Genomic DNA, 14,558 nt, shown 5'->3' on the forward strand with positions numbered 1-14,558 from the left:
CACGAGGACAAGCGGTATAGATAATGAATGGATGGATGGATATTAAATCATATTTTTAATACATAAAAATACATGTATAAAAATCATTTTTCCGATGACCCGTGCGATTCCTCGAGGACCCCCCCGCCCCGCCTTCATTTTACAAGGAAGTGAAATAAATCCTCGGGTCACGTGCGGAAGAAAAGCTTAAGAATCCCATGGTCCACGTGGGTGTTAATCTAACCACGTCCTCGCCCAGAAACCATATCAGATATAAATGACTGAAAGGTAAACAGTGGAGAAAGAAAGAAAGAAAGAAAGAAAGAAAGAAAGAATACAAATTGCATTATATTTATTGAAAATTAATCGATGAAACAACAGAGTTGTTGTTGTTTATGAACTTTTTGGCATCAACTGAAGGAAAAGTAACATTTTCTGAACTGAAAGTATATTTTTTACTTTATAAAGTGTGTTTCTACCCATTTGTGCTTTTCTGTGAGAGTACCTGAAGTGTATATTTTGGCTCTTCCTGTTTATTGGTATGCACTCATTTAAAGTACAGCTTTAGTATAATGTAGTAGTATAATGTTATTTTGGGCATCAGAAGATGTGAAAAAAAACAATGGTTTTAATTCATTTAAGTACAACTTCTAACAGCTAGTACAATTCAAGTGGTTTCAATTTAACAGCGTTTTCAGATTCAGATCGTGTGTGTGTGTGTGTGTGTGTGTGTGTCAAAGTGACGTCTCTCTTGAGTCCCGCGGCGGCCGGAAGGTGAGAATCTCTGTAAAAGTGTGGCCTGAAATAAGAGAAAAGAAAAAGGAAATCGTTGAACAAACAAAGCAGTAAAAGAAAATAATTAATTCACTTTAAACCAATAAAAAGTCTTCATTGTCACTTTTGCAGTCCTTGTCGTCGTTGTTTTCATAGTTGTCGTTGTTGTTTTCATAGTTGTCGTTGTTGTCATAGTTGTCGTCATTGTTGTTTTCATAGTTGTCGTCGTTGTTTTCTAAGTTGTCGTTGTTTTCATAGTTGTCGTTGTTGTTTTCATAGTTGTCGTTGTTTTCATAGTTGTCGTTGTTGTTTTCATAGTTGTCGTTGTTGTTTTCATAGTTGTTGTTGTTGTTTTCAGAGTTGTTGTCGTTGTTTTCATAGTTGTCGTTGTTGTTTTCATAGTTGTTGTTGTTGGTGTTGTTATCGTTATTCTTGTCGCCGTCTTTGTCGTTATCATTGTTGTCCCTGTTGTCTCCATTGTCATTGTCGTTGTTGTCACTGCCCTTGTCGTTGTGTATGTTTCCATCGTCGATGTTGTCACTGCTGTTGTTATCCGAAAAGACATTGTTGTCATTGTTGTTGTCACTAATGTCTTCATTGTTTTCATCATTTTTGCAGTCGTCATTGTTGTCATGGTTGTTGCGCTGTTATTTGTGTTGTTCCCGTCGCTGTTGCTGTCATCATGGTTGTTGTTGTCATTATCGCTGCTGTTGTGTTCGTTTCCATCGTCAATGTCGATGTCACTGCTGTTGACTCTCTTCCTTGTTGAAGATATACAGTATATATTTTGGGGGATTTTCATGCTATATTTGACAGTGAAGTGCGGGGAGGAAGCGAAGGCAGGGGACAGAGAGAGGGGGGATGACATGCAGCAAATGGCCCCAGGCCGGAATCGAACCGGGCTCTACCCGGTGGCCCACCGAGGTGCCCCCCACTGTCTTCATTGTTGTCATCGCCGTTGACGTTGTTGTCATAATTTTTGCAGTCTATGTCGTCGTTATTGTTGTTGTCTTTGTTGTTGAAGTTGCTGTTATCTTTGTCGTCGTTGCGCTGTCATTTTCGTTGTCACCGTTGTTGTCGCTGTCATCATTATTGTTGTTGTTGTTGTTGTCGTTGTGGTTGTTGACATTGTTTTCACTGCCGTCATCGGTCACTGTCCCTGTTGTTATTGTCGTCGTTGTGGTCGCCATCGACATTGTCATAGCTATCATCGTTGTTGTCATTATGGTTGTTTTCGTTGCCATTGTCGTTGTTGATGTCACTGTTGTTGTTGTCACTGGCATTGCCACAGTTGTTGTCGTTGCTGTCGTGGTTGTTGTCACTGTTGTTGTGGTCCACACTGGCATTGCCATTGCCGTTGTTATCTTTGTCGTTGTTTTCACTGTTATCTTTGCGTCGTCATTTTCGTTGTCAACGTTGTTGACTCTGCCGTGGTTATTCTTGTCGCTGTTGTCGTAGCGGTTGTTGTCATTGTTTTTGTTGCCGTCATTGATGTCGTTGTTGTTATTGTTGTCGTTTGTTGATCTCCCTAAACCCTCACGTTTCCACTGGTCCAGGGGCAGGTCGGTGTTGTCCAGCGAGTGGTCATAGGGCAGCGCCTCCGTCTCCTCTTCAGGTTCCCTGAAGTCGCTGAAGAAGGGCATCGCCAGAGCAGCCGCGGCGCTGACCCGCTGCTCCGGGTCCAGCAGCAGCATGCGCTCCAGAACACTCACCGCTGGCCAGGGAACACACACATTAAACATTGAGAAGATAATATTTTTATTTATTTTATTGTATATCTTTTTTTTTACTTTGAACTATTTATATATATATATATATATATATATATATATATATATAATTATTATTATTAAAAAAATGTTGCTTACCATCTGAGCTAGCTTTGGAGAAAATGGTGTGCAGGTCCTTTTTTGGCACTTTGGTCAGACTTCTGATGTAGTTTTTGGCCTGGAAGGTGAGTGTTGGTTATCGTGACATGATACTGTGAGTAAAATGTACGCAGTGTCAATATCCATCATAATATATCCTTATAAATTCAAAATCTCATGGTAAAGGTTCATCATATCGAACTATATGTTGGTGTAAACAACTTAAAATCGCATTTCAAAAGAGACAATTCTAATAAAAGGCATGTTGGGATTCATTTGGAATGCAAGATTGTCTCCTCACAATAACATATCTTAATTGATGATCTGGTACTGATGGAACATCTGTACTTAACAGATGCTTTTGTCCAAAGTGACTTACATTAATCCATGCACTGATGGATTCAGCATTAGGAGCAGTTACGGGGTAAGTATCTTGCTCAGGGACACTTCAGCATGCTAGGGAGTTGAACCAGCAACCCTCAGATTACTAAACTACCCATGCTACCTCATGAACTACTGCCCACAGATGATAGAAAGTGAATATATTGCTGTGTATTTAGGAACGTCACGTTCTCTTACATCCTGGCTCTGGAGCTTCACCACAAAGTCGGCCGCCGGCGTTCCGGTGATCTTCATGATCTCTTTCAATTGGTCCAGGTCTGGGGTCAGCCAGGGGGTCAAAGGTCAAACATGTGTCGCTGGTCCCAAAATGTTATCACTCAAGTGTAAGACTGATATTCAGGTGAACTAAGAATGATCTACACCAGAGCTGTTCAAATCACAGCCCAGGGATAGCAAAGATTGTGCAAAGATGTGGGTCAACAGTGACCCCTGGCGGACAATTAGGGGATAGCACCCTTCCAAACTGGCTAATCAATAAAAATGTCATTGAGAGAATCGGGAAACTTGCCTTTTTGCCATTTATATCCGATCTCTGCTGAGTTTGTGATGTATACATGTAATATTATTTATCTTAATTTAAAATACCCACCATTTTTACGTGTTCGTAAAGTTCTCGTTATTTCTTGCATTTGTGATGTGACCAAAAGCCTTCAAAGTGCAGGCTTTTGAAAAAAATCGGACCCATTTGAATTTGTAACTGAATGACCGTGATCTACATGTTCAGACGGTATGAACTGAACGAGAGTATGAAGGTTTTACATCACCTGCCAGAATCTGCCCCGCCCAAGTGCCCTTGAGGAAGGCAGTGAGTGAGAGACTGCTGTCCTGTAACCAGCAATGCTGTATCATGAGGTAAGACGCCACGGGGCACCGGGCAGTGATTCCCAAACTTTTGCACGCGAAGGATCCTCAATTTGAAACATATAAGGCCACGGACCCTTAATTTGATAAGAATTTAGTCTCTGGTTAAATCACAATCTGAGAATATTTTTATTGTTAAATATGATTTGGTGTTTTAACTATATTTAGGGAGGTAACAGTCAAACTAGGATCCAAACAATTATTATTCTAATGTCTTGTAAATTAAATAACGATTCAGTTTAAACTATTACTTTGCTGGGGACCCCCTGGAACCTCTTGGAGGACCCTTTGGGAGGTCCCCGGACCCCACATTGAGAACCACCGCCACAGGGGATCAACAAATGGTAAAATACACCATGAAAGCTCATGTCTTGAGCTAAGGATACGATCGTTCCCCTTGAACAGCGGTTTCCCGAGTAGCATCTCGGCCATGATGCAGCCGACAGACCAGATATCCACTGCAACAAAACAAGTGCAATAAGGTAAAAAGTGTTTTTAAAGGATCTCAACTCGGTGTGCACTGCCCCCTAGTGGCCACAGGATGCGGTGGCGGTTCAGACTTGCCGGTCTGCGTGTAGTGCATCCAGTTGAGGATGACCTCCGGGGCTCGGTACCAGCGCGTCACCACGTAGCCCGTCATCTTCTCTTCTGCCTGGCGGGCAAGCCCAAAATCCAGGATCTGGATGGAAGCATGACAATGACAACAAGGGAATAATATGAAGTACATAAGTAGAGTTTTATGAAGCATAGAAATGGGAGATATATTTGGCTGAGCAAATTATTCACCTATTTTTCATTTTTGGCTGCACAATTATTTCCCCCACATTTTGCAATAATCTTTACATTTGTACACAAATAACTTCACTATTTTAATTGTGTACAATTACTTGTACAGAAAAGTCAATATTCAGCCTCCAAAACAATGATTTGGGTAGAAAATAGTTCCACATTGAGAGCACCTTAAAACACCTCCCCGGGTGATTCATGATGCAGATATTGTCACTCAGCACTTTTGGGAAAAAAATGACTTTAACAAAATCATTATCAGTTAACAAATGAAAGAAAGCTCTTTGAATCTGGAAGTGAGCGGGTTGGTGGCGGAAGGAAACATCTAATTTTAAGTAGAATATTTCAATTGAAATATTTAATTTGAATTAAAAAATTTAAAAATGAAATTGATCCAACTCACAGAAGTTTTAGAAATGTGACTTAGTCATTTCAAATGTATTATTAATGCACATCTTACAGTGTAAGACTACTTTACATACTGTACCTTTAACTCACAGTCCGGGTTCACCGCCAGATTTCCAGGTTTAAGGTCCTGTTACATATTTATACAAAATAAACATTTAATGCAAGAATGCATAAGAGAATGTATAAAATGTATAATATACACAAACGCACGCACGCACGCACACACACACACTAAAATGTCTTGGTACCCGATACTGAAAAATGAAGCTTAATAAAATAAATTATATTTACTTATTTACTTTACTTAAATGTATCATGTATCATCATCATCATCATCATCATCATAATATAACAACCATATTTCTTTAATATTATTATTATTTTTGATGACTATTTGATCACTGTAAAGCACTTTGACTTCCATGCTGTGTATGAAAGGTGCTATAAAAATAACGGCTATTATTAAATAAGACATTATGTTTATTATTATTATTATTATTATTATAATTATTATTATTAATAATAATAATAATAATAATAATGGCAGTGGCTTAATTCATTGCATAGTTTGAAAGGTCACAGGTCACGCACCCTGTGGATGATCCCTGCAGAATGGATGTACTGAGGAGAAATTACAAATCAGTGACATAAACAAATATATTAAATGCATTAAATAAATAAATAAAATATGAACAATTCATTTAAAGAAATTACTCCTCATTTGAATGGCGAGCATCTGTTTTTTTGGGGAACTGAACCTTGAGTCCTTTGAGCATCTGATAGACCAGGAACTGGACCCGCTCCTCTGAGAGCTTCTCCAGCTTCATCAGCTTCCCCAAATCTGTCCCCATGAAGGGCATGACCAGGTAGCTGAGAGACGGGGAGAGGGAGAGAGGGGGTGAGTGGAGAGAGGGGGAGATGGAGAGGAGGTGGAGGAGGTGGACGGGAGGAGAGGATGAGAAAGAGAAGGGGGGGGGGGGGGAGGTAGGAGGTGAGGGGAGAGTAGAAGAGGAGGAGAGGAGGAGAGAGGGGAGGGGAGGAGCACTGGTTTGAACCCGTGATGAACCTACAAGTCCCGGAAGCGATCCAGAGCGATCTCTGAGGTGAAGACATCCAGGAGCCCGATCACCTGAAGGAGGAGCCGGGAGGATCAGAAAAACAACAACAAACAAATGAAAAAACAAACACGCATACATTAAACAACAAACAAACAACAAACAAACAAATAAACATGCAACAAACATCAACTAACAAATACACAACAAACAAAGAAAGAAAAAAACAGACATACATCAAACAACAACAAACAAACAACAAACAAACAAATAAACATGCAACAAACATCAACAAACCAATACACAACAAACAAACAAAGAAATAAACAAACATACATCAAACAACAACAAACAAACAACAAACAAACAAATAAACATGCAACAAACATCAACTAACAAATACACAACAAACAAAGAAAGAAAAAAACAGACATACATCAAACAACAACAAACAAACAACAAACAAACAAACATGCAACAAACATCAACAAACCAATACACAACAAACAAACAAAGAAATAAACAAACATACATCAAACAACAACAAACAAACAACAAACAAACAAATAAACATGCAACAAACATCAACAAACAAATACACAACAAACAAACAAAGAAATAAACAAACATACAACAAACAACAACAGACAAACAAATAAACATGCAACAAACATCAACAAACAAATACACAACAAACAAACAAAGAAATAAACAAACATACAACAAACAACAACAGACAAACAATAAACATACAACAAACAAACATACAACTACAAACGAACATACAACAAAGAAACAAAAACAACTAACAACATACAACAAACAAACATACAACAAACAACTTACAACAAACAACTACAAACCAACATACAACAAAGAAACAAAACAACAAACAAACATACAACAAACAAGAACAAACAACTAACAACATACAACTACAGACAACCACAATAAACCACTAAACAACCAACAAACAACAACATACAACTACAAATAAACACACAAAAAAAACATGAAACAAACAACGAACAACAACAACAACAACAACAACAAACCAACATACAACAACATACAACAACAACAACAAACAAACAAGCATGTAACAAACAACATACAACCACAACAAACGAGTATACAACAAAACCAAACAGAAAACAAACAAACAACAAATAACAACAAACAGCATACACCTACAAACAACAAAAAACAAACCACCACAAACAAACATTCAACAAACAAGCAACAACAACAAACAGCATACACCTACAAACCACTTCAACAAACAAGAGCTCAAAAACATACAACAAACCAACAACAACAACAAACAACATACACTAACTACAAACACAAACAAACAACAGCATAAAACAAACAAACAACAACAACAAACAAAAACAAACAGCACACAGCTGCAAACAACAACAAAAAAACAACAAGTAGTATTATCATGGCCGTCTAATGTTAGTGTTAGTGACGCACGACTCGCAAACGATCCGCCCCTAGCGAACAACTTTCCTAAATGACTCGAGAGTCACTCCGTCAAAAGAGTGAATCTTCACATCACAAACTAAAAATGATGAACTCTTTGTGTTCATCGCTCCCACAGGAAGTCCCCGGACTTTCACCGTGCATCAAAAATCGAGCGCCTCGTTTTACTGAGCGAGATGTCAAGAACCGATCGTAAAAGGGTCCAACCTTTCATCACGACTAATGCTTCTCAAAGAGGTGCTCTTCTGGATAGATCTGATGAATTTGATCATTTAGTCCAGCCTCGCAATTTGATGTTGCACCACAAAAGCTTCTGTTATATTTCAGCAAATTGCCATTATATAATATTTTTTGGCTGAAGCTTTAACTTGTACATTAACACTGTGTCCTTTATGTCGGTAAACTCTCACTTTTGGTAGCAGAGTTTCGGCCGGGCTGTAGGGGCCCTCGGGTCTTTTTTTAACCAAACAATGGACCGGTAACACGCCAGTATGCTCACAAACACAATTTTTTGTGTAAAACAACACATGTCTAGAAGTAAGTAACAAACCCCATTTCCCCAGTGTTTTGAGTTTGCATGAGGTTGGTCCTTTGGTATTTAATCGGAGACTGTGGATCGAGTACACTGACAATGCTGAGTCGGTGTTGCGAGACGTTTTCGCGGGTCTAAGGGTCCTATTCGCTTCATCCCTCACCTGGCCACCGGGGGCACTGCCAAATTCTCGAGACATTGATTGATCTGATAAGTACTAATAACTACTATAAGACTGTTTTCCACATGGACTCGTCCTCCTCACAAGGATCTTCCCGTCCTTCTACTCATCACTGGTCTGAGAACCACCCTCCTTGACCCCAAGGCCAGTTCAGGATAAAGCAGAAAGCGGGTGTAGCTGCTCCAGTAATACATCCATATATGGTGTATATCTCTATATGTTTAATATTTGAGGGCTCTTACGTTGTCGTGCTTCATGTGCTTGAGCAGCCGCAGCTCCCTGTACGCACGCTTGGCGAAGAGCTTGGACTGAAACGGCCGATGAAGCTTCTTTATGGCAACCTGCAGTCCAGTCCTGCGGTCCAGGGCTGAACTGAGGGATAGAAGGATGGATAGTATGTCAGACAGACAGAAGGATGGAAGGTCTGACAGAGGGATGGATGATAGATAGATAGATAGATAGATAGATAGATAGATAGATAGATAGATAGATAGATAGATAGATAGATAGATAGATAGATAGATAGATAGATAGATAGATAGATAGATAGATAGATAGATAGATAGATAGATAGATAGATAGGTTAATTGATGGATAGATGGATGGATGGATGGATGGATGGATGGATGGATATAACCAGTGATGAAGCTGCTCTACAGGGACACAGAAGCAGGAAACACTGGATTTAAAAAGATCATTAAGAGTGACGTGTCATAGGAAAGACACAGCAGCCTCCAGACAAAGGCCCCCGGGGGCCTTTGTTTGGCCCCCCACCCCCAAGCAGCTGGGACCAACAGAAACCCACACAAAGTAGAATTACAACAAAGTTCTAGTAAAGTTCCGGTCTGGTTTGGGGACTCATTGGGGACGTGTCCGTGGGTTTTACGCACGGACGCGCCGTTCAGCTGTGAATTTGCATGGCCCATAATAAGCCCTATAAATAGAATCAAATCACACGCGTCCACCAGTCCCAGTTATGATGTTGGACTAAAAACCCACGCAGCCCTGACTCACCACACGGTCCCGTAGGCTCCGGTCCCCACCTGCCTCAGGTCCCGGTACCTCTCCGGAACCTCCCACACGGTCCGGTTCACCTCCTGCCGGTAGAAGCCGGTCCGGGAGCGCACGGACATGTCGGTGGTGATGGTGCTGGTGGTGATGACTCCTCAGGATGTCCTGCTCCTCATGCACGATCCCAAAAGTCGGTGGGCGTGAGTGCGCGCGCGCGCGTGCCTGTGCGCGCGTTGTTGTTTTTGCATGGATCTCCAAATTTACGCGGCGCGTTTCCAGGATGAATTTGGGGACCTGGACCTGGTACGACTCTTTGTTTTTTGGAGTTTTTTTTAATGTTGCAGACTGGGTGGAGGCAGGGTGGAGGTTTCTTTCTGGGTGTGTCGTCTGAGGACAATGTGTGTAAAGCCTCTCAACATCTGCCTGTTGCCATGGGGGACCAGTGGAGCCGAACAACAATTCCTTACTCCGGCCACTTTGGAGACCATAAAAGTGGTAATCCATGAAATCTTTTAACCAAAAAATTAAGAAAACAAATCCCATATGTGATCCTTAATTTATCCTGCACACTTCCATACACAGCCATTCCAGTGTACTTGTGTTATATCTGCTCAGCTATATGTTGTTTACCATTGTTGGTGGCGGGGTCCGCCTTCCCATGGAAAGAATGCATCAATGGGGGCACGCATGAGAAGGGAATTTAAAGGCAGCCGGGGGTGAATTGGATGGGTTGGCATGGCTACATGTGATCAGTAAAACTGTCGATATGGATGAATATTTATTAAAAAAGAAGAAAATATACCCCCACCACCTCGTGACGAAAACAAAACAAAACAGAAAAAGGAAAACTCTGGGGAAAAGGAAGTGACCACTACTGTTGTGACTCAAATAGTGGGATTTGCAGTGTAACACAACACAATGTGATGGATTAATACTTACTGATCCTTTTGATACTTTTAGAGATTGTTTTTACACAATATCTGCTTATAATGTCAATAACTTAAAAGATCCAGCTTCACCACATTGTTATAGATTGTTATTACATTGAACCGTGTCATTTTAAGTATATCAGTGATTTGTGTAATTTCAATCATGTTAAAAATAGACACATCAAAATCCTCTCCAATATGGAGAGAGACTCAACGCGTTGAGGTCATATCTTTTCATTTGCATTAATTGAGAGCTGTTGGAGAATTCTCACTGCGTGATGGGTGAGTTTAATTGAGTTTAATTTAATTTAACAGAATAGTTCAAAACAGTGATCTGATCAGTCTGCCCTTGCTTCTGTTGAAGAGGCCTTTATAGAGAAGAGTGGTTGTGTCCCATTGGTCAGCTTGTTATTTACAGGATAATGTTTCTCTCATACAGTGTTTCAACAGTCAAACTCCAGTCACAGGTACAATGTTACTGTGCTATAAAACAAACCACAACGTTCTGTCAAGCCCCCTGGGGCGACCCTTATCTCCACATAAAGTTGAGTGAAGATGGAATGTGATCTGGTCTTTATAATACAGTGATGTATCTGAAAGAACAGTCTCTTCATATGAGCTCTGAGAGACCATCATTAAAAACCCCAAGGCAATGTGTTATAAAAGCTACGCAACATATAAAAAGGCTATTGCCCTATGAAAAATCATTCAAAGAATTGGTCATCTGCATATTTCTCTCACAGATCAAGAATTTAAACCACAAAATGGTACATCACCACACAATGACATCTTCATTTCATATTGCGATACAACCGAGGAGATAAGCAATAATACGTCGAAAATATATTAACTCTTACCACTCAAAATTAAAGGATGACAAAAGCAATTGATAATAAACTTCATATGCATTGAAAAATATAATCCATAATATATTTGCAATATTGCAGAATATATTGCTGCTTTTAAATTGGCATATAGATTGTGATATGTATATTCCCGAATATTCTGTACACTGCATACTGTATATTATTCAGCAATATCATAGATATCTATGATAAATTAAATTAAGTTAATTAATAAAGTCAAATTAATTCAATTAAATTCAATTTAGAGATGATTCAAACACACCTGGACAGAGACGGATCATTTGTTTGGAGGGACGTCGTTTATAATTTGCTGACTATTGAAGAACTTGCACATACAGTGGTATTTCAGAGTGGAACAAAATACAAAATATAGTGAATTTGTATCAATGACATGCGTTTCAATGGTTTAGAAACATTTTAATTCAGCTCCAAAATAACCTGCCCTATGGAATTCAGTGAAAATAAATTGACAGTAAAATCTAGTATCTAGATGTTTATGTAATTCAAACTATTGTGACAAATGCCAAATTGTGGCAAATGTGTTAAGATTTTGTCAAATATGTCAAAATTGTGGCAAATGTGTCACATAGCTTCGCAACCCTGCATGCATTTTACCGTCAATACAACAGGTACACCTGTCAGCTAGGGCCGTATATGTCAAACAGGCAAAATTGTGCTTGAAAATCGTCAGGAGGGTTAAAACTATCCAGCAAAATGATAACTGAAAACTTGCCAGGATGCCTGATTGGTCAAATTATCTGGATGAAACTTCTTAAATCACGCAATGTAATTCAGGGCCGTTACTTGTCTTTAAGGAATTGTATTCGGCAATTCATAGGTGCAAAATGAATACCTTTTACACAATGAATGTCCTTAACCCGATGAGAGATACCATTTCAACATGCTGGACACCTGGATTACACCTCCTTTCATCCCGATTTTTTTTGTTGATTGATGTATTATTAATTCCTGATGGACCAGGGCCAGCGTGAACAGGCTTTCATGAGCAACCAACACCTAAAGCGAACATATGAGAAGCGAGGTTACACTGAAAGTGTGGCGCGTCATTACTGGTTGACACTTGTCCGAAGCAGGCTGGGGATTAATTGTTTTCGTAAGCATACATGAATATGCGAATGGCTTCTTCCATGCAAGGAGGAAGAGTTTTGTCCTTACTGTCGGGGTAAACAACTTGAAAACTCCTCATGGTTCCCCCCTTGCATTTCGTCATAGTGCCTCTTAGTCATAAAGAAAGTCATTGCACTGATATGGTAGATGCTATAAACAGTCTTAGTGGGGGGAATACAGAGAAATATACTTTCAGTTTAAAATGCTCTATGAAAAAATTCACAAACATGGTATCTCATGCAACATTGTGCAAGATAAATTTAGGTGTTGTTGTTGTTAAGTAGAGTTATGGAACATGACAAAGCAAATGGAAACAAGTGTTGTACTCAGTGAAGTCCTCGCTTCCCGATGCCTGAGGGGCATCGGGAAGTGAGAGACGCAATGGACACCGAGGGTAACTGAAAGATGGTAAGCTCCAAATATTAGTGAAGGTTTACAGGAAAGGACTGGACCAGAAATATAGCAGACTTGGAAGGGGTGACTAACTGTCAACTCACCTTTCCACTCCTCCAGTGGAAAGGTGCTTGCAGCGCTTGTGAATTCAATTTATATTTTGAAGGTGGGTTTTTTTTGTGTTTATCTGTAATATAGTGTTGTGGATAATTATTAACCCCCCACATGACAAGAAACTGATTACATGTTAACAGGTTAAAGTGCCATTTAAAACAGGCATATCCGGAGGAACCCATTTCAGATCATCAGGCCTCTTATACTAAACCATCAATATTCAAGGTATAAGTATTGAAAACATTTAAATAAATGTATGCTATAAAACCCAAAACCAAGGGAGTAAAAAAATAACAGAAAGAACTTTGTTTTCTACAAAAACATATCTGGACAGAACACCAGCCAGACACAGTTAAAACAAGGGAACATGCCCAGGCATGTTGAAAAAATGACACCATTAGTTCAGAGACCCAGGATGAAATCCCTAGTAACAAGATTGTGATTAGTTTCTTGGGAAACACCCCCAAGACGGTGATTGGTTCCCTGCACTGAAAGGGGCAGGCCATGTACGAGGAGGAGGGAACATCTTGGCTATGCAGTATAAGGAAGTCCGAAGATTTTCCAGAGCCACTCACTGTTGATTGCTGTACTTGACTCTCAGATACACAAGAAACCTTTCCATGTCAGACTCTGCTGGGTTCCAGTGTTTTTCTTCCAAGATTTTGAGGCCTAAACAGATAGAAACATCGGCCAGAGATCCAGACTTTTTACTGGCCCAGGTCTGGACCTTCTTGGTCACGACAGAAGCACAGTGTTAACAATGGTAGTTATAACATTGTTTCTCAGCCCTGGAACTCAAACCGTTTTCTGATGCTCCAAAAATATATGTTTAAATAATTAAATTAATATCATAAACGATTAGTTGAATGATCCCATCTCAGTGATTAACCGGGGTAAGATTGCATTGTCTCATTTAATTACCACTGCCTAGTTTCCTCATGATCGCTCATAAATTTGAGCTACAATATATAATTACATTATTTTGAATAGTAAAATTGGTTCTATATAAATAAATAATTAAACTCATAATTTACATTTTAAAAAAGTAATCTTTTAAAAATAAATATTTTATAAAAAATGTTAAAATAAAAAAGTTTATATAATGTTAGATATAATAGAGGTACTCCACACTTACTACCAGCTCTCCAACCAGTCGGTGTTGTGCGCTGTGTACAATGCTGTGGCGTGCGCGGCATCTCAGCGTAAAGCATCTCATCCCGCATCACCCTTTATCTGCTATATACACTATAGACATTATATACACTATATGCACTATAAACACTATAGACACTCATCTTATCACTCAGTCTAAGTCTCGTTCCCGCAGTCTGTCAGTATTCACTTCTGTAGCGTTCGCAATTGCCACGCCCCCCTTACCATGAAATAACACTGGTCCTCGCTTATCGAACAATTCGCTTAAGGACCTGGTTGTAGGAACGGAACTTGGTCGTTAAGTGAGGAGTACCTGTATAACATATATTATATCATTATTGTATATTTTCCGAAAGGTGGAAGAACAAGTGCTTAGGAAAATACAAAATACAGCCAAATTAAATATGAAAAAAATATGTTTCCCTGTAGATGTCAACAGGACCAGGAAATCATTTTAAGTGAGATTGCTCATCATATCCGGAAAAATCTTCTGGAACCCAACAATATAGACAATACAAAAAAAAAAATGTGAGCTACCATCAGGAAAAGGCTCAGCGGTAACATAAAACCGGTAGTAAAGGGACTAAGCCTGGTGAAGGGGGAAAAACCCAATTCCACACCAGGTTGGTAC

General features: G+C 39.5%; 1 protein-coding gene across 1 annotated transcript; it reads right to left on the bottom strand.

Annotated features, from left to right (window-relative positions):
* Positions 1-713: 713 nt before the first annotated feature.
* mapk12b (mitogen-activated protein kinase 12b) lies at positions 714-9,467 on the bottom strand (the record flags this gene model as incomplete). The annotated part of the gene is made up of 12 exons (XM_080022493.1): positions 714-778; positions 2,294-2,467; positions 2,622-2,700; positions 3,201-3,280; positions 4,271-4,342; positions 4,449-4,563; positions 5,158-5,205; positions 5,670-5,699; positions 5,837-5,948; positions 6,149-6,207; positions 8,577-8,706; positions 9,349-9,467. 12 exons carry the CDS (start codon positions 9,465-9,467, stop codon positions 714-716), a joined length of 1,083 nt encoding a protein of 360 aa, XP_079878619.1.
* Between the last annotated feature and the right edge of the window lie 5,091 nt (positions 9,468-14,558).

This window comes from Zeus faber, assembly GCF_960531495.2.
Source record: "Zeus faber genome assembly, chromosome: 21".
In the NCBI taxonomy this organism is placed as follows: Eukaryota; Metazoa; Chordata; class Actinopteri; order Zeiformes; family Zeidae; genus Zeus; species Zeus faber.